General features: G+C 41.0%; 1 protein-coding gene across 4 annotated transcripts in view; it reads right to left on the bottom strand.

Moving 5' to 3' along the window:
• The window catches only part of DIAPH2 (diaphanous related formin 2), a 952,586-nt gene that overhangs the window by 462,194 nt on the left and 468,108 nt on the right, over window positions 1-22,284 (bottom strand). For all 4 annotated transcript variants that reach the window (XM_075836589.1, XM_075836591.1, XM_075836588.1 and 1 more), the window contains one exon: window positions 12,244-12,345. In XM_075836589.1, coding sequence (XP_075692704.1) covers window positions 12,244-12,345 — 102 coding nt within the window. The remainder of the gene's footprint in view (window positions 1-12,243; window positions 12,346-22,284) is intronic.

The raw sequence follows: 22,284 nt of genomic DNA, 5'->3' as shown, positions 1-22,284 counted from the left end.
TTATTCTGAGTATGAGAAGTTTCACATAATCATTTACACATATAACATATTAGTGAAAAGGCCAATGTTTGTTGCATGAGACATAAAGGAAACTTGTAGAATGATCTTTTAGTTAAGTCCTTACAGAACAGCAAAAATATTCATGCAGAAAAGTTTACATAGAACGAGGAGTAAGGCTGGCCGTAAGTGTGCAGATAATATGGCTAATATGACCAATACTGCATTTTCCCATCAGCAGTCTATAAAGATGTAGCCATCTTTATCTTGACTCATAACTTGCTGCAGCGTGAGATCATACAACAAAAGCCATTGAAAAAGTCAAGTTTCAGGGGCAGGAAGTAGCTGTCTGACCGATACCAATGTCAATCATATTAGTCACAGGTCACCCTCCTCCATCCCACTCTCCCTGGTAGTCAGTCACAGTGAGAGAATGCTGAACCTCCCATCCATCCCACTGCTTGATTGAGTCTCTAGATGTAATGTATGAATCACGATGTGGTATCAGTGACCCAATGTTTATTTGTCCATCAGGGATGTGTCAGACAGATAAGAGTCTTCGCCTTATTTTACACCCTGAAAAACGACAGGGTTTAGGATTCTTTTTTAACAAGCTGAAAAAGAATGAATGCTGGGAAGTGAAGCTCAATAATGACATCAGGGAGGAAGGAAGTAGCTAACTTCTCCTCCTACTCAATAGAAATCAATAGAGATACAGCCTGGGACATAATTGTAAGAAAATAATCGTAGGACTTGGGATTTATTGCAAAGAAATGTAGCAGTTTTATTGTTCACCTGGAGCAGAAACTACTACTCTCAGCATTGCCTGACAGCCTGCGGCACTCTTCTTCTTTGCTCTTAAACTCTTTCCAGAATACTTGACTTTTCTACTGATCCAGTTCATAATACGATCAAGCTTCAGTCCGGTCATTGGTAAGTCCAGAGGATGGACACTATTGCTTCCAGTATATTATGTTACATTGCTGCGCTCACCTGTCTACCGGATTAGAACAGGTTTAGTAGAAACAACAAACGTAACATATAAATGGCAGCATATAGCGCCGGGATACTGTAATAATAGAGAGTGCCGGATTTGGCATGCTATATACTGCTCGGTAATACTGTAACCCACAGGGGCTGCTATATGAACACAATCACAGAGCATTTACTATAATTACACACTGAATTGTGATAAAAATACTGTGTGGATACACATTGAAGTATTCAATTACGCTAAATGCCGGCCTCAATGAGGTCATATTTAAAAGTGTGGAAAACACGATCATTTGGTCAGAACAGAAAAATGGGTTGGTAAAAAGGAAAAAGGGTCACGTGTAATATGGGAGAAAGTCGGACAAAGAACTCTCCACAGTAATAGCGCGTTACATTCATCTATTCTTCTACCTAATGCTGCGCCTGACTTTTGTTGAGAATTTTTGTTATTAGGATAGTGAATGCTGATCTGATGTATCGAAGCCTAACATGTGTAATACTGTCTACTGTGCTGGTGTATCTAAGCCTAACATGTGTAATACGGTCTACTGTGCTGGTGTATCTAAGCCTAACATGTGTAATACTGTCTGCTGTGCCGGTGTATCTAAGCCTAACATGTGTAATACTGTCTACTGTGCTGGTGTATCTAAGCCTAACATGTGTAATACGGTCTACTGTGCTGGTGTATCTAAGCCTAACATGTGTAATACTGTCTGCTGTGCCGGTGTATCTAAGCCTAACATGTGTAATACTGTCCACTGTGCTGGTGTATCTAAGCCTAACATGTGTAATACGGTCTACTGTGCTGGTGTATCTAAGCCTAACATGTGTAATACTGTCTGCTGTGCCGGTGTATCTAAGCCTAACATGTGTAATACTGTCCACTGTGCTGGTGTATCTAAGCCTAACATGTGTAATACTGTCTGCTGATCTGATGTATCGAAGGCTAACATGTGTAATACTGTCTGCTGTGCCGGTGTATCTAAGCCTAACATGTGTAATACTGTCTACTGTGCTGGTGTATCTAAGCCTAACATGTGTAATACGGTCTACTGTGCTGGTGTATCTAAGCCTAACATGTGTAATACTGTCTGCTGTGACGGTGTATCTAAGCCTAACATGTGTAATACTGTCTACTGTGCTGGTGTATCTAAGCCTAACATGTGTAATACTGTCTGCTGATCTGATGTATCGAAGGCTAACATGTGTAATACTGTCTGCTGTGCCGGTGTATCTAAGCCTAACATGTGTAATACTGTCTGCTGTGCCTGTGTATCTAATCCTATAATGTGTGATACGGTCTGCTGTGCCTGTGTATCTAATCCTATAATGTGTGATACGGTCTGCTGTGCCTGTGTATCTAATCCTATAATGTGTGATACGGTCTGCTGTGCCTGTGTATCTAATCCTATCATGTGTGATACAGTCTGTTGTGCCTGTGTATCTAATCCTATCATGCGTGATACTGTCTGCTGAGGCGCTGTATCTTAGCCTGTCACATGTAATATGGTATAATGAGCCACTTAATCTATCATGTGTGATACGGTTTGCTGAATTGGTGTATCTAAGCCTATCGTGTTGCAGTCTGCTGAGCCTGTGTATCTAAGTTCATCATGTGTAAAATTGTATGCGGAGTTGGTGTTTCTGATCCTATTATGTGTGATACTGTATGCTGAGCTGGTGTATCTAAGTCAATCATGTGTAGTATTGTATCCTGAGCAGGTGTATCTAAGCTTATGTGTAATATTGAATGCTGAGCCGGTGTATCTAAGCTCATGTGTAATATTGTATGCTGAGCTGGTGTATCTAAGCTTATCATGTGTAATATTGTATGCTGAGCTGGTGTATCTAAGCGCATGTGTAATATTGTATGCTGAGCCGTTGTATCTAAGCTTATATGTAATATTGTATGCTGAGCCGTTGTATCTAAGCTTTTGTGTAATATTGTATGCTGAGCCGTTGTATCTAAGCTTATGTGTAATATTGTATGCTGAGCCGTTGTATCTAAGCTTGTGTGTAATATTGTATGCCGAGCTGGTGTATCTAAGTCTATCATGTGAAATTAAATGGGGGTCTGTCCTGGCGCCGGCTTTCTCAAGGTTCAGTGTTCGCGGATATAAATAATAGGAGATGAATAAATCACCTTGTTTCCTTTTCTTATTCGGGAAAGGTAAAGAGGCGATTTGGTTGGCGCTCTTTGAGGTTGCTATAGTGACGTCTGTCGTTCGAGGACTTTTCTTTAAATTTTCAGAAATATAAGGAGCTCTCAAAAAAAATAATCTCCGGGTGTTTCATACTTCGGAAAAAAAGCGGAAATTACTTAATTAACTCTGTGATTTACAGGTCAGGAAAGAGCAGCAGAAAACATTCTTATCCAAATGAAAAATACAAGAACACAACGAGTAGGGACGGGCGCCGGGACCACACCACCGGGAACCCCAATATCCGGTGCCAGGGACTGTGCCCCCTATGTAAGAACTAAACAACCACAGGACAATATGACCATCAGAGATATGGCAACAAATAGAAAGGTTGTGGTGACACAAAGTATCTTTTTATTTGGTCTCTGGTTGAACACTGCCCCATCATTTTCAAGATCTCTACTTGCTGTTAGAGAATTTTTGTTTCCATCCAGAGGCTGACAACCTACAGATGTAGCCATCTTTATCTGGACTCTGATAACTCGCTGCAACGTGATATCACAAAACCCAAAGCCGTTGAAAAGCCATTGAAAATGTCAAGGAAAGTTTATGGACACTGTGTATGTAATGCGTTAAAAGTCAAGATATAGATGGCTACATCTGTATACAGACCTTCCCACAGCTGAGGATTTGTTACAATTGTCTCCAGTCTAAACAATACTCTGAACTAAACAGCCTGGATCCCAGGGGGATACATTTTAGGTTCCGTTCACATTACATTTAATGGTTTCGTTCAGCACATATGATGGGAAAATCTTCTGATGCAAATGCCTAACGTAAAGCTCCGACGTATACAACTGTAAGCCATACAGAGTTGCCTGCCACGCTTAGGGTATGTTCACACGGCAGCGTCCGTAACGGCTAAAATTATGGGTCTGTTTTCCGTCGGAACAGAACATCGTAAAACCCATTCTAATGAATGGGCAGATGTGTGCCGACGCTTTGGAGCCGCTATTTCGGACATAATTCGGGGCAAAAACGCCCGAATTACGTCCGTAAATAGTGTGTGTGAACATACCCTTATAGGCTACCATTCTAAAAAATTATATTTTCTTTTTGTAGCAGCCTTAGCTTTCCTATACAGCAGAAAAAAAAGGTATACCAACATAAATCAACCTGGCGGATGCCAAAAAGATACTTTTTTGGCATCTGTTGGACCCATAGAAATCTATGCACCCCCTCAGCGTATGTGTCAGCAGCATTTTCCAGCAGATAAGTCGAACATACGCTGTATACGCAGCGTGAACATCTCTTTGCCTGCGCTGATACCTTGTAACAAACAGGCAAAACAGGAGAGAGATTGCGGTGCATTTAGCTCCCAGAGGATTTTAAAGGTTGCACGCAATTGTAGCAAACCCTCGGCTGTGAAAGGTATTAGCCCATGATGGGTTTTTATCCTCTAGGTGTAGTACAATTTCCCATTCACTGACAGCAAGCATCTTCAAAATGGTGAGAAATTAACACACAAAAAGATTCAGATTTGTTTCATTATACAATGACTAAGCTTAATTGACAGAAAACACGAATAGCCATGAAATAATGTCAGGAATATCCAGTGTGAATTAACAAACACAATGTGCGACTTCCGTCTATTCTGTTCTCACAATAAATAGCAATGAGGAGACATTATGTCATCACCTGTTGGCCACAATCATTGTTCCAAAAAATTAAGTTATGGAAAGCAGAGTCTTATCGCTGCTCTCAGCTTGACAAATGTGTCCCCAAATTATAATGTGCCTAATGTGAGAGGGGCAAAGAGTAAATTGTGGCCTGAGGCGGAGGATTTTAGAAGAAACGGGAAAAAGCTGGAGAAGGTCAAAATGTCTCCAAAATGAGTTGTGTGTGGCAGATCGACCAGGGTTCCGCTCTTCAGAATACAAAATATTAAATTATGATAATAAATTAAGCGTTTGAATGCATCGGCACGGCCGGTAATGACTTACTGATGCATTGTCATATTGTAATCCCGGGGAAAAAGAAGAAAAAGCCAAAGCTAAAATGATACGATGGCCAAATTGATGGAAAGTTCCATGGAACAAGTCACATGAAAGACACAGCAGATCCTACCCATGGGACTCCACAAATAATGATATATTTTCTAAGATACCCACTTGTAGTATTGTACCACTAAAGAGATCTGGGCCCCTGCATTATACCACTGAATTCCGCACTTTGGACCCCAACTCTTATTGCGAGAGAGTATAATGCTTCATAACCCCAACAGTAATTGAGCAGCTAAGGACATGGAAAAGAGGGGTCCGGAGACCAGAACAAGGTATGAGGGGGAGAGTATAAATGGTAACTCCAGGGTGTGAACTGGGAGCAGGATCCTCCCCCATGGTACACGCCCCTGCTTACCTGTATGATTTAAATGATATCTCCACTTCGCAGCTACTTCAGTTACTGTATCCCCTAAAAAACAACTTGCTAACATACTTTAGTAGTTGATAGCGCTCCTTTGGTCACTGGAGCAATTTAAAAGTAGTCACATGACAGAGCAGGAAGTTAAAAAGTCCTACAATATCCTTTTCCCATCCAAATATACATGTTATAGCAGCTGTAGTCTGTTAATGGCCCGGCAACTCCAAATGGAACCAAGTTGGGTTAGCTTTGCCGTCACAAGGGGAAACAGAATCAAAATGTCTACTTGCCCACAGCTCAGCGGGGGAGGGGAATTATTGATAATTAAAGTATGTCAGTAAATGGTTATTTGAAGGGGAATTTTATTATCATTAAGTCCTGTCAATAGATAAAATTCTTGGTGGTCCGGGAGTTGACCCCCGCAGTGGCACACAATAAAGTGTCAATAGTGGTGGAGCCATCATCAATCTATTCTGCCTGACCCTGTAGATATCACTTTAATTTAATGTTACTATATAGTAATTTGTCTTCTTTTTTTTTTTTTCCTTTATCAGTTTGTTGCACATTGTTGTGGAATATTTAGTAACTTAAAAGTTATGGCAACAAAGTTTCAATCAAGTAACAAGATGCTTTGGTGCATAAATTGTAAAGAAGATCATCAAAAATGTACAAGGCATAGAGACAAGCCCTTTAGCTGGCACTACTATGGGATTCTAGCAGCTTAGATTAGCCCCATCCTTCTTGCTCATGGGCGTGAACCTTTGCAGGGCTCCTCCCAGCGGCACACAGAAGAGAGCGGCAACGATCAAAATGGATCTCCCATTATGATGCCGGGTTTTGCTACTGAGGACAGAAGGGTCTCCATCCTTGCTAAAAAATGTAGTTAATCAGGAAAAGGGAGTCCTGCACAGGTTCATGTGAACAAGTAGTAAAGGTGATGAGACCAAACAAGTCCTGGTCACAAGGTCTGCCCATAAGGTAAGGGCACCATGGGTTCTTCCCTCTGCAGGTGTTGCAATATCATGGGGGCCGCTTGAAGTTTTATGCCTTGTACAAGAAAGTGGTGTGTGGCAAGTGGGGGACATTCTGTCCTTGGATGATAGGTGCGGTGTCATGAACCAGCACTACGATGGGGCTCCATGTGATTTTGCTATAGGGCCCCTTCTTTGTGTGCACCCCTGAAGATAATCATATAAGAATATAACGTGAGGGTACTTTTCTATTATCATTGACAACCGTGTTTTATTATTTGCATTGTTTAAAAGTTTTTACTTCGCAATAAACTCGGGAACTGTCCATAACCTTCTCCGTCCCTGACCGCGGACGCCTGCCAAGTAGTGGCTATTCCCGTGGCGATATTACATATAATTTAAGGGCAGAAGACAATACTATTATTCTTTATTTATAAAGGTAAATCATATTCAAGAGCGAGCTCTTATCACCTGCGCGATTTTTAATGAGATTTATCCAGTATTATACGATGCTTATGAGTCCACTTTTACTACAACCTCCAAGATCTAATTATTTGTAGCGGACACATAGAGGTTGATGAAATGACTTGCTCCATGTCACAGAGAGATGACATTAGACCGGGAATATAAAGAAATCACTATTGATGTTTCCAGGTTATTGTTCTTAGTAGGTGTCAGACGGAGAAACCTCAATTAACAGAAAAAGTAACTGGTAAAATCTATTTTTAAGCAGAAATAATTCACAATTATCTGAAAGTGGACTGAATATTAAAGATCGATAGATAGATAGATATGAGATAGAAAGATATGAGATAGATAGATAGATAGATAGATAGATAGATAGATAGATAGATAGATAGATAGATAGATAGATAGATAGATAGATAGATAGATATGAGATAGATAGATAGATAGATATGAGATAGATAGATAGATAGATAGATAGATAGATAGATAGATAGATAGATAGATAGATAGATAGATAGATAGATAGATAGATAGATAGATAGATAGATAGATATGAGATAGATAGATAGATAGATAGATAGATAGATAGATAGATAGATAGATAGATAGATAGATAGATAGATAGATATGAGATAGGTAGATAGGTAGATAGATAGATAGATAGATAGATAGATAGATAGATAGATAGATAGATAGATAGATAGATAGATAGATAGATAGATAGATAGATAGATAGATAGATAGATATGAGATAGATATGAGATAGATAGATAGATAGATAGATAGATAGATAGATAGATAGATAGATATGAGATAGGTAGATAGATAGATAGATAGATAGATAGATAGATAGATAGATAGATAGATATGAGATAGATAGATAGATAGATAGATAGATAGATAGATAGATAGATAGATAGATAGATAGATAGATAGATAGATAGATAGATAGATATGAGATAGGTAGATAGATAGATAGATAGATAGATAGATAGATAGATAGATAGATAGATAGATAGATAGATAGATAGATAGATAGATAGATATGAGATAGATATGAGATAGATATGAGATAGATAGATAGATAGATAGATAGATAGATAGATAGATAGATAGATAGATAGATAGATAGATAGATAGATAGATAGATAGATAGATAGATAGATAGATAGATAGATAGATAGGATAGATATGAGATAGATAGATAGATAGATAGATAGATAGATAGATAGATAGATAGATAGATAGATAGATAGATAGATAGATAGATAGATAGATAGATAGATAGATAGATAGATAGATAGATAGATAGATAGATAGATAGATAGATAGATATGAGATAGATAGATAGATAGATAGATAGATAGATAGATATGAGATAGATAGATAGATAGATAGATAGATAGATAGATAGATAGATAGATAGATAGATAGATAGATAGATAGATAGATAGATAGATAGATAGATAGATAGATAGATAGATAGATAGATAGATAGATAGATAGATATGAGATAGATAGATAGACAATGGGCAATAAAAACTTTTTTCTCACTTCTGTTCTTCAGACCTTTGTCACTTCAGTGTAATAGTAACAATTCCCCAGATAGACAATTACCTCCATCTCCCCATAAAGTCTTCCATAAAATGTTGCTTCGCTATAAGAGGCTTCATTTTCCGGTCCGTCTGGGGAACATTATCGAGCTGAGCGAGGTCACCGTACTCTGCTTGTTTCTTGGTATTAAAAATTGCCTTTGTGGGCAGGGCACCATTCTCTAATATCAAAGTCGTACATCACAACAATCAGATTATATTGCAACCTGAAATGAAGTCTTTAGATACGGTCTGTGTGAGCGGAGCAATGCTGTATCCCATTCAAGGGTGAATGTATTATAAAGACATCATATGGGCCACATGGAGTAACGGGCCCAGCTCAGACGGACCTTCAACCTTGGCTGTGCATTTTTCCCTATAACACCATCAGGGACAGGTTTGAGGGTCATGCCGGTCACTCTACTTGGGGTCTGAACAAATGCTGAACCCTCCGATTCAAGCATGTGGAGTTTTAGGATTAAATATCCAAATTGACCATTTTAAGTTAATATAGGGGAGTACTTAATTTGGGACCTCAATTAGCCGTAGTGGAGAGTGGCTACAATGAGCATCGCTCTCTGGAGCACCCAGTATGCCCATGCATTACACGGACAACCCAATAACCATGTAGTCCTTTATTTCCACTGTGGTGGCGCTGCAGGGAAATTGAACACTTACTGCCAGGTTCCCCTGCAGATTACAGCTGATCGCTGGAGGTCCCAGCAGAGGGACACCCTGTGACCAGCTTATTTTCAGGGAATCCATCTAACAAAAAGGAATTGAGCACAAACCGGACAACCCCTTTAAGTTAAAACAAAAAGTTTACAATAAAGAGAAAAATATCACTTTTTGCTTATTATTTGAATTGTTGTGATTAATGTCGTATTTGCTGACACTGCTCTAAATTCTCAACAACTTTTTTATTATTTATAGCGAAACTATACAGTGGCCAAGTGCAGCTATTGTATCATTTGGTCATTTTTTTAATTGGGGAAAAATCTGCACCTTGTATGAAAAAGGCAAAAAACATTATTTTGCATTAAAAAACTACATGATAAATTGTAGCACTCAGGTTTAATTATGCCCTTATTTATTTTTAATTCTACTCTTCAAAGCTGAATTGCAATTTTCCTTATTGCTCATTAGTATCCATTCATGTTGATGGCCATTAGTGAGCAATAACGACCACAACGCATCGCTCTATACCCCAATTTGACTTCAATGTGTTAATTGCGCCACTTAAGCGCCATCAATTGCTAAACCGTTTTGTGGAGGTAATTTAATAATCTCCCAAGTAGTTGCCTCATTGCTGTTTTCATAAGGACTCGCTTGAATGTAGCATCCGCTGACAAGTCGATCAGTCAACCACCTGCCTTTCCTGAACGATCACTCAGTAGCATTGAACAACAATTCTGTAACATAAAATGTACATATACTGCACTTCTGGTTACAAAAAAGCCGCCAAAGGAGAGAGAGACAAATAAGGGCCTGTTCACATCAGCGTTGCCCTTCCGTTGGGGGGTTCCATCGGCGGTTTCCATCAGTTTAACCCCTCAATGGAAAGGCAAACGGAAACCTTAGCTTACGTTTCCCTCACTATTGATCTCAATGGTGACGGAATTGTTGTTAATGGTTTGCGTTGGTCACCATTGTGACAGGTTTCCATTGTTTTGACGGAATCAATAGCGAAGTCAAAGCGAAGATTTTCGTTTGCCTTTCCCGTTGAGGGGTTAACCTGACGGAAACCTCAGACGGAACCCCTCAACGGAAGGACAACGCTAACGTGAACATTCCCTTAGAGGTTGAGAGAAAAAGAGAGAAAGAGAGAGAACGAAAGAAAGAGAGAGAGCGAAATAGAGAGAGAGAGAGCGAAATAGAGAGAGAGAGAGCGAAAGAGAGAGAGAGAGCGAAATAGAGAGAGAGAGAGCGAAAGAGAGAGAGAGAGCGAAAGAGAGAGAGAGAGCGAAAGAGAGAGAGAGAGCGAAAGAGAGAGAGAGAGCGAAAGAGAGAGAGAGAGCGAAAGAGAGAGAGAGAGCGAAAGAGAGAAAGAGAAAGCGAGAGAGAGAGCGAAAGAGAGAGAGAGCGAAAGAGAGAGAGAGAGCGAAAGAGAGAGAGAGAGCGAAAGAGAGAGAGAGCGAAAGAGAGAGAGAGAGCGAAAGAGAGAGAGAGCGAAAGAGAGAGAGGGAGCGAAAGAGAGAGAGGGAGCGAAAGAGAGAGAGGGAGCGAAAGAGAGAGAGGGAGCGAAAGAAAGAGAGGGAGCGAAAGAAAGAGAGGGAGAGCGAAAGAGAGGGAGAGCGAAAGAGAGAGAGCGAAAGAGAGAGAGAGAGCGAAAGAGAGAGAGAGCGAAAGAGAGAGAGAGAGCAAAAGAGAGAGAGAGAGCGAAAGAGAGAGAGAGAGCGAAAGAGAGAGAGAGCGAAAGAGAGAGAGGGAGCGAAAGAGAGAGAGGGAGCGAAAGAGAGAGAGGGAGCGAAAGAAAGAGAGGGAGAGAAAGAAAGAGAGGGAGCGAAAGAAAGAGAGGGAGCGAAAGAGAGAGGGAGAGCGAAAGAGAGAGAGGGAGCGAGAGAAAGAGAGAGCGAAAGACAGAGAGCGAAAGAAAGAGAGAGCGAAAGAAAGAGAGAGCGAAAGAAAGAGAGAGCGAAAGAAAGAGAGAGCGAAAGAAAAAGAGAGCGAAAGAAAAAGAGAGCGAAAGAGAGCGAGGGAAAGAAAGAAAGAAAGGAGAAAGAAAGAGCGAGAAAAAGAGCGAGAAAAAGAGCGAGAAAAAGAGCGAGAAAAAGAGCGAGAAAAAGAGCGAGAAAAAGAGCGAGAAAAAGAGCGAGAAAAAGAGCGAGAAAAAGAGCGAGAGAGAGAAAAAGATAAAAAAAGAAAGAGAAAGAGATCAAAACCATTAATTCAAAAGTAATCCTGAAAATCCAAATGCCACAATACATTGACAGGGTCGTGACTTCCAGTCTCTCATACAACAGATTCCAACGGCGCTCAACAAACCCCATTGACATATAACGAGATTTCATTGCGGTTTCTGCCATCTTGACGGTATTAATATTGCTGCATGTAGTGCTATCAAATCTGCCACAGCCACCAGCACATATGTGAACAGAGCCTAGCAATAGCGCACATTGTAACCGTGAAAGGACGGCTGAGAACGCAGAAGAGAGATTAGTACGTATCTATTATTACACTTCTTCCTACATGACAAAGTAACGATTGTACTTAATATAAAACAATGTAGCTAAACTGTAATCTGGTGAGTTTGTTACTTATTTTAGTGGATTGTACATTGTAACGGCTCCACGGTCACGTTGTAAACAGGCATATACCTGAGCCCCATTGTTTTCATGCCTTGATTCCTTTAGTTTTACAAGAATGAACGTTCCAATGATGTACGCGCACAAGCAGCCACCAATCCTCAATGCGAATATATACATTGTTTATTATGATTATTTTTCTTTATCCTGTTTCACAAAGATCTCAGCTTTCTCTGGATCTGGCCGGCCTCTGATAAATAATATTACCAGGAGGCACCGGGCCAGTGTTCACACGCGCCAATGTAAGTAGTTACTATAATGGAAAAATCAATACACAATTGAAATGTCTTTCTTTTTATTCCGTCTGACAGATGACAAAGCCCGGCTGAATTATTGGTCTGTTTTCGGTACATACCACTACTCCAAATTGCTCCGGCTCGCACAGGTCCTCGTATTCGCTCTTGAGCTGTGACAACAAACTTAGCTCCTTCTGCTCTGGTAGATTCTTTATAAGATTCTGGAAAACAAAGAAATTCAGGTGTTACACAAAGTTATTTAAAGGGACATTCCACCTACAGTCGATTTGATCTTCACTTGCTGAGTAGGTGAATAAACACAATCTGTTGTTCCCTGTTATCAGCCAATTCAAATCAGGAAGAGGCTAAAAAATTGAATTATATTAGCAATTCATTCTGTAATGGTACAGTTCTAAAATAAGAAACATTTAGGTTAGTGTTTTTTTAATATATTTTTTCCACCAACAGATGAAGCAGTGCTGAGTTTGTTAATGTAATGATACTATATTAGGCATAAATTATTGTTAGATGCAGGGTTGTAATCAGTAGTATAACTATTGCTGTAACAGCCATAGCAGCTGCTACAGGGCCCACGGCATTAGAGGGCTCGTGCCGCCCGCCATCACGGCCCACCCATGCCTGGTGGCACTGCTAGCAGCCGCTATTGCTGCTACAGCGGTAGCGACGCCACTTTCTATAGTATCTGCATCCTTAGAACGCAGATACTATTGAACACTAGGGCAGAGCAGGGAGGTATCTCCCCGCTCTTCGATTAAAGGGGTTGTCTCACAAAACACATGTATCCCCTATCTAAAGAATAGGGGATACATGTGCATACTTGCCAACTGTCCCGAATTTGCCGGGACTTTCCTGAATTTACAGAGACAGTCCCAGCAAATTACTGTCCCGGGATTTGTCCTCAGGACGCAGATACAATTGAATACTACGGCAGAGCAGGAAACTATCCACTTCCTGCTCCACCATAGACTTCTTCTGGAGCGAAATCCCCTCCCAATGCGTTGCCGACGCACTGGCCGGTGATTCCGCTGCAGAAGGTGCCACTGACATCACTGCCTTTATATGGACAGTGAAGTCAGAGCTCCCTCTATGAGCAGAATTCCCGGCTAGTGCGTCAGCAAAACTTTGACCGGGGATACCGGCGCTCTAGGAGTAGCCCATGACTTTACGGTCTATTTAAGAGCAGTGATGTCACCTCCTGCAGTGTAATCACCGGCCAGGGAATTGCCGACACCTGGCCGGGGTTTCCGCTCATAGAGGGAGCCACAATGGCTCTATCTACAGGTAGGCGGGTGGGGACTATCTACAGGGTAAGTACGTGGCACTATATACAGGGGGGCTGTGTGTGGAATAATCTACAGGGGGTGTGTGTAGCATCTACAGATGGTGTGTGTGGCATTATTTACGGGAGGGGTGACATCTACGGGGGGGTGTGGAATCATCTATAGGGGATCTATGTGGCATTATCTACATGGGGTCTATGTGGCATCATCTACAGGGGGCTTGTGCGCATGCATGGCCGATGCTCCATTCATTTGTATGGAGCTTCCAGACACAAAAGCCATACACAGACCACCGGAAGTTCCATGCTTCTCATGGAGCACTTTGGGGGACTTTTGGTTCCCTGCTCTTATCACTGGGGGGTCCCAGTGGTTGGACCCCCAGTGATCACACATGTATCTTCTATCCTGTGGATAGGGGATACATGTGTTTTGTTTTACAACCCCTTTAACTAGGCTACAGGCCGTTTTTATGGTGTTTTTTGGGGGGGTTGGGGCTGTATTGCGCTACCTACAGGAGGGGGACTGTATGGTGCTATTTACAAGATGAGGGGCTGTATAGCGCTATCTACAGGAGGGGGGCTGTATGGCGCTATCTACAGGAGGGGGGGCTGTATGGCGCTATCTACAGGAGGGGGCTGTATGGCACTATCTACAGGACGAGGGGCTGTATCGCGCTATCTACAGTGGGCTGTTAGGCACTATCTACAAGGGGGGCTTCTATCTTCAAGTGGGTGTGAATATCTACAGGGGGGCTTATGGCGCTATCTACAAGCAGGGGGCTGCTATCTACAAGTGGGTGACTATCTAAAGGGGGGCTATATAGCACAATTTACAGGGGGCTGTATAGCACTATCTACAAGGGGGTGCTGTGTGGCAGAATCTACAGTGGGCCACTATCTACAAGGGGGGCTGTATGTGGCACCCAAAAGGGGGGGGCAGTCAAAAGTTTGCTATGGGGCCCAGCCTTTGATAGTTACTCCCCTGGGTGTAATAATGGGGTGTTAAAGGTTACAGTTGGACCAGGACCACGGAGGTTCCCCTGCCCCATTTAATAAACCAGTATACAAATGACGTGTCATACTTGCGGCCCTCTTACAGATTTTGCATTGGGCCCCATGAACTTCACGTTACACCTCTGCTCATGTGTGTGGTTTTTATAGGACTTCAGTAAACGTCCTACATAATCTTATGTGAAAATCAGAGACATGCAGAGGCAAACATTATAATAACCACGCTCTTAATACCAGACAATGGTCCAGCGGATAATTCCACAATAATCGTGTGAACAATTCACTGACTTAATGTATACAAAGTATCATTTACCATGAACACCGGCCCATTATTTAAAGCTACGGAGGCCTCCAACGATTCACATGTGTTGTGACCGGACGCAATATAATAAATAAATATAATGAAATCAGATTAACTAATGCTCCCGGGTCAGAGGGATGATGAGAAAGTCTGAGCGAGCATCAAATACCCCTGTTACAGGTCTGCAGCTCAGGGACACGACAGAGCAGGACTGAGGCACCAATACAAGCCGAGACAGGTCCATCAACCACCACCAATATAATCATACAGAATACAGGGTCCCAGGGAGTTCTATCATTATCAGGGGACAACTGGGGGGTCAGTCAAGGGGATAGAAGCTAAAGGGGTCCACCAACACCTTTTATAGAGGTCTAGAAGAGGACCCCATCTCAAGCTGCCAGTGGAACTAATTACCTGCAAATGATCTTCTGATTGACTCATGTAGAGTGATGTCATTGCACTACCGTGGTGATGTCACCGATCAAAAGTCTAAAGAACTTAAGTGAGAAAAAGTGTTCTTATTGCCCATTGCTATCTATCTGTCTGTCTCATATCCATCTATCTCATATCCATCTATCTATCTCATATCTATCTATCTCATATCCATCTATCTATCTATCTCATATCCATCTATCTATCTATCTCATATCCATCTATCTATCTATCTATCTATCTCATATCCATCTATCTATCTATCTATCAATCTATCCATCTTTCTCATATCCATCCATCCATCTATCTATCTCATATCCATCTATCTATCTATCTATCTATCTATCTCATATCCATCTATCTATCTATCTATCTATCTATCTCATATCCATCTATCTATCTATCTCATATCCATCTATCTATCTATCTATCTATCTATCTATCTATCTATCTCATATCCATCTATCTATCTCATATCTATCTATCTATCTATCTATCTATCTATCTATCTATCTATCTATCCATCCATCTATCTCATATCCATCCATCCATCTATCTATCTCATATCCATCTATCTATCTATCTCATATCTATCTATCTATCTATCTATCTATCTATCTATCTATCTATCTATCTATCTATCTATCTATCTATCTATCTATCTATCTATCTATCTATCTATCTATCTATCTATCTCATATCCATCCATCTATCTATCTCATATCCATCCATCTATCCATCCATCCATCCATCCATCCATCATGGTAATAGCGGTGATAATTCTATGCGGTTGTGCAGTGACATTCTACCCTATAGATGGTCACTTTATAGGGACGAGCATCAGTTCAGCAGTTCTGCTTTTTAACCTTAATAAGTCTGAATGTTTTATGAACAGAGGGCACTTTGTAATCTGCTGATCGTCAGCGCTGCGCCGCATTAAGGAACTGTTACAGAAACACAAACCATTAAAATTTTGGCAATTATTTTATAACATTCCTAAAAACTTTATTTTCTTTAAATGTTAATTGCGCTCTTAAAGGTTAGTTAAGTGAAGGCGATGATCCGGGATGCCCTTTTACTTCTTGCCAAATGATAACCTTTCTTTTATGCTTCCAAACTGGGGACATTAACCCTGTGGAGAGCGAGGAGGCGGCAACAAAGGAATAAAGCAGTGAAATAAACGCAGCCAGAGAACTGCAAACTCCCTCCTAGGGCCGGGCAAAACAGACAATATTAAACGGCAAATAAATGTAGATGTAGCAGAGCCGAGTTGGTCATTTGTCATATTTCACTGTGATATTACAATGCACTATCAATCTTTCTAAACTGAACCCTTAACATTTTAGTAGGATTAAAAGTAGGAAAAACTCTGCTTGGATAGAGATTAATATATGACCATCATGGTAGGTAGGTACAACGGGCTTTAATGTTAACAGGCTACGCGTTTCGACGCCGAACTGACGTCTTCCTCAGGCCAATCTTGGCCTGAGGAAGACGTCAGTTCGGCGTCGAAACGCGTAGCCTGTTAACATTAAAGCCCGTTGTACCTACCTACCATGATGGTCGTATATTAATCTCTATCCAAGCAGCGCCGTTGGTCCCGTTTTTTCCTACTTTTAATCCTACTACAAACCGACAGCAAACTTCGTTTGGCTGTGATGTGGACCTGGCTGCAGCTTTCCAAGCTTTGTTGACACCTTTGGTGTCCACCACCCGAGGTGAGCGTAATTGTCGCATCCATCCTATTCTCATCATCTATCAAATTCTGAATTGTCCTCTGTGGCGCCGTGTTCCTTTTTTCTAATTTACTTAGCCCTTAACATTTTGTTAGTGCTGTGAATATTAACCCTGCAGCAAATTATTGGCTCTGAATCATCATTAAATGAGGACGTCCGGTGTTAAACTTTTGTGACCCATTGCGGGGTCAGAGGACCTGGGCCCACCAAAAAAATCCATTCATACTCTAGTAAGCCAGTCCAACATTGCAGCAATGCAATTTTCTAATATACATTGAGTATCAATTCCTCACTGTGTACAACATCTCTATTTGCGGTCAGTGAATGATACCCTTCATTGTTAAATTCAGTGAATAAAAATCTGTCCTGGTCATGTGATGATCACACTGGTGCAGTTCCAGTTATCAGAGTGGTGTCTTGTAACGAGCCCTGCACCCGTGTGATCCTCACGTTACCAGGATTGAATTTTATATTTTAACAAAGAATGTTCCATTCAATGACGGCAGGCAGAGATCTAGAAAATGTTGAAGAATCAATGCATAAAATAGATTAGAAAATTGCAGAACTTCTCATTATACAATGATGTCACTTTATTGGCTGAAACAAGATAACCGCCAGATGCCACAGTGGTCATGGAAAAGAGAGGAATATAAAAAAAAGTGTCCAGTCACCTGCCCCCAAAACTGCCAGAATCTGTGAGGGGCCGGCAAGCTAACGGAGATGTCAGCTGCAGTTCTTTGGGCAGGTGACAGGTCTTCTTTAAGGGTATCCAATAAAAATTGTGGCCATGTAACGGATGATCGGTACTAAATTATTGTCACATTGATTGAATTATTGGGGCTTTATCGATAATGGAAATGTAAGCAACATATGCATCTAGACTTAGTAGCCAATCAGCAATGATCGCTCCATCTTTCTATTAACTACGAGACACTGGAACCGTATTCTCTAAAGAAGAAGCTCCTTGAAAGTGTCTTTCATAGGCCACATGCACAAGAACATATAGACATAAGGTTGTACGGAGCCATAATATGGCCCCCCCCCAGAAGTATATGGGGCCCTCCTGTACCTCGGTATACCGAGGAATTCGTATGGAGGCGCAGGGCGGACATGTAGCCTGTTCAGCAGCAAAGGGGCCCGGAGGGAGCAGGGGGTCTACTATGGCCACAGTTGGTTCTACAAGTCGTCTTCATCTCTCGTCCCCTCACAGTCCCCACGGGTCTCTCATACATTACACAGACACTGCAACCTCACAGTCATCCAATCACAAAGCCTGTAGGATTGTTTGAGCTGCTTTGTGATTGGCTGATGATATAGTATGTGTGTGCGAAGACTCTCCAGTTGGAGGAGCAAGCAGAAAAAGTCCTGCAACCAGTATACGGCATTAACCCCTTAACAGAGAGCGAACCCCTACACTACACTGCCCTAAACCACAAGAGATGTTATCATTAACCTCTTCACTGCCCTAGACCACCAGGGATGTGATCAATAACCTCTTCACTGCCCCAGACCACCAGGGATGTGATCAATAACCTCTTCACTGCCCCAGACCACCAGGGATGTGATCATTAACCTCTTCACTGCCCTAGACCACCAGGAATATGATCATTAACCTCTTCACTGCCCCAGACCACCAGGGATGTGATTATTAACCTCTTGACTGCTCTAGACCACCAGGGATGTGATCATTAACATCTTTACAGCCCTAGACCACCAGGGATGTGATCATTAACATCTTCAATGCCCTAGACCACCAGGGATATTAGATGGTTATTGTTGCATCTTAATTAGAGATTTTTCCAGAGATGAATTTTTGTTTTTTTGATACAGTCATTATTTATTTAAATATGAGATGATGTGAGTAGTGGATATGTTGGTGGCAGGGGGCCTACACAATGTTTTCAGATAGGGACCCTCAGTTTGCTTCTGCTCCTGCTGAGGTTTTTTCTGTTTGATTCATACAAAATTCATTAGACGTCTTATTACGAAGATATTGTCTCCTTGAAGCATTGATTTGGGGGAGGGGGATATTTCCTCATTATGGTGCTGTATAGAGATACCATACGGGGTACACTGTGCACGATGTCTAATTCTTGTAGATTCTTAAATACAAAGCTTCTTGTTACACTAATAAAATAGAAGCTTCATACTAAATGGCAGCTCTAGGAATTACATGATATTCCGGAAACAAAAGAAGTCACTGACAGAGTTAATGGAGGTTAATGAGCATTTACATGATTATGCTATTTTATGTGCAGAACCTTTCATATAGAGCCCCCATCAGCTGCCAACGCTACAGCACGGGGAAATGAAACATTGTGAACAGGATACAGTGAATCCAAGACTAACAAAATAAAATACAATAAATAGAAAAATAAACTATGTATCCTTTTTTGTTTTATTTTAACTTCCACTTCCAAAAAAAAAAATACGATAGAAAGAAGTTATAATAGGAAAGGCTGAAAAGACAGAAGAAAGGAGGAAGAATAAAGAAGACGGCAGAGTAAGAAAGAAGGAAAAGGAAACAAGATGGAAATAAAAAAAGGAAGAAGAAAGAGGAAGGAAGAGGAAGACCACATACTAATAATATAAACAAAAACAAATAAAAATGGGATGACAAAAGTAAGAAGGAAGAAGAAAGTCAATGAAAGATGAAATATGATAGAAAGAAGGAATAATAAGGTAGATTGAAAAGTATAATGAAGAAGGAAAAGGAAGAAAAATAAGAAGGAAGAAGAATAAAGAAAAAATAGGAAGGGAGAAGAACAGCACATACAAATAATATAAAGAAAACAAAAAAGTAGATGATAAAAGAGAAAAGGATGAAAAAAAAAAAGAAAAGAAGAAATAGAATAGATAGAAAGAAAGAATCTGGAAGGTTGAAGAAGGAAATGAAAGAAGAATGAAAGGGAAAAAAAGAAAGTAATAAAGAAGATCATGGAAGAAGGAAGAAAAATAAACAAAATGAAGGTACAGGATTAAAGATGAAAGAAGAAAAAAAAAGATGAGGCGAAAAGAAGGATGAAGAAAAAAAAATTTATGGTAGAAAAAAGAAGGAAGAAAGAGAAAGAGAAAGAAGACAGAAGATGACAAATTATGAAAGAAGAAGAAAAAAGGGAGGTGAAGGAAAAATAAATGAATGAGAATAAGGCCTCATGCACACAACTGTAGCCATGTGCACGGCCGTGATTTTCAGGTGGCCGGCCGCGGAGTGTCACCCGCGGGCCGCCTGCAAATTGCGGGCTGTGCACATGGCCGCGTGCATTCATTTCTATGGGCCTGGAACGCAAAACACGGCCATAATAAGACATAACCTATCTTTTTTGCGGTCCAGGCTCCTGGGCTATGCACGGAACATGGAAACCACGGTCGTGTGTATGGGCCATAGAAATGAATGGGGCCGCAATTCTCCCGCAAATTTGAGGGTGAATTGCGGCCGCAAAAACGCGTTCGTGTGAATGGGGCCTAAGGAACCTGAAGAAGGAAAGAAGGAAAGTGGAAGAAGGAAACAAAGAGAAGACATATTAAGGGGTGTAGCTATAGGGGGTGCAGAGATAGCAGTCGCACTAAGACCCCGGTGCCACATAAGAAGACACCAGTTTTATAGGTGACAGATAATTTGTAGGGGGCTGTTACGATTTTGCATTGTGGTCAAAAGCTTCCAGTTCTATCTGTGGTACCAGTTCAATACATTGATGATGAATAGTGGACTTTACATAGTCCTAACTCCATCTACTCCTCATCCATATGTGTCCGTTTGAGAAAATAAGAATTTGGATTTATTTCTGTGTTTTTTATCCACAAAGACGTGTCAATTTTACATTTTGCTTGATCGGAAATGAACTCTAAAAGCACGGCAGGAACCAACATGAGGACGGATCCGCATTACTATACACTGCACAATGTACATTTCCACCAGGGACTCCGTCTAGTTGAAGAGCTTGAACTGCTGCATCAAATTGATAAGATGTCAAAAAATAAAAAGTTATTCTGTGTGTGTTTTGTACCCAGTCCCACGGTGCTACAGCAAAGGGAACAACGTGTGCAGCTGCTGAATCGGTCTAATTGTGCGTTGGTTATCAGTAAAGTGACTGCGCCCATATCTGATGTTCCAACCATCTGTGCTGATACTTCAGAGTCAACAGAGATGCCCTCACCTGACCTTGTTCAGTATTGTTTTTCCATATGCCTTATAATGTATTTGCAAACGTAAAACTAACCCTGATCTCCCACAGCTTTCGAGAATAAAGTGTACATCAATAGGTATACAAAACATATAATAGACTGAGCTACGGTTTTAAAGTAACGCTTAGAGGGATAAATTAGGGAGCCCATTTTCATGCATTCCCTTTTAGGGAATTCCAGATTAATAGGGGGGGGGGTCCTCTGTTCAAGATCCTCATCTCTTGGTGACAGTGGAGAGCGGTTACATAGAGCGCCTCTTTCTTAAGGACCTGCCCTATCCTGTATTACACAGATAACACATTGTTATGAATGGGCACTGGGTAATACTTAATTTTTCCTGTGGTGGCGCTGCAGGGAAACTCAACACTTACTGCCAGGTTTCCCAATAGATCACAACTGATCGCTGGGGGTCCCAGCAGGAGAAACACTTTGTGATCAGCTTATTGACAAAGGACCCTTGTAAAAAGTAGGAGTTGTATAAAAGTGGTCAAGCCATTTGAGATCTACAATCCATGGCGCATCTGGAAATACTTATGATTGGCCATAGGTGTTAGAGTTGTGGCTTGCAGACAACCAATTGCTCGCCAGAACTCCTTCCCTTAACACCTATGGCCACATATAGGTATTTCCAGGTGCACCATACGACAAGCACCTCTAAGATTATAGCAGACACCTAATGAAGTAGATCCTTGGCTCCCTGTATAATAAGATCACCGATACAGTGAGTGCAAATCAAAACGTTCATCTTGTAAAATATTTCAATTAAACAAATGGAAGAGAAGATTGAACGTGACCAAATCCTTCTTTCTCTGCATATCTGATTCAAGTCCATGTAAATTTTGTTTGACTTGAGTCATGCAAATTTGGATCCACTCATCTTGTAATGGCCAGGCCATGATCAAACTTTCCTTCATGATGCATTAGATGCACTGTCATTTACCCATTGTATGACTCGATGCCTTTATATGTGTATAGTGTCATGCAATGGTTAATAAAGTGTCCCATGGTGTGGCAGAAATAGCTAACAAGTTGTAGCTTTAGTTCGGCATCATACACACGACCGTAAAAAATTTCCGTAATTACGGACCCATTCACTTCTATTGTCCACGAACACCTTCTCGTTTAGGTGTCCGGGCTATAGAAGTGTACGGCAAAGGATAGGACATGTCCTATCTTTTGCTTTTTACGGGACGTG

Source organism: Rhinoderma darwinii, chromosome 8 (assembly GCF_050947455.1).
Source record: "Rhinoderma darwinii isolate aRhiDar2 chromosome 8, aRhiDar2.hap1, whole genome shotgun sequence".
Taxonomy (NCBI): Eukaryota; Metazoa; Chordata; class Amphibia; order Anura; family Rhinodermatidae; genus Rhinoderma; species Rhinoderma darwinii.
Note: the sequence above shows the minus strand (reverse complement) of the source record. Positions and strands in the feature narration are given on the sequence as shown.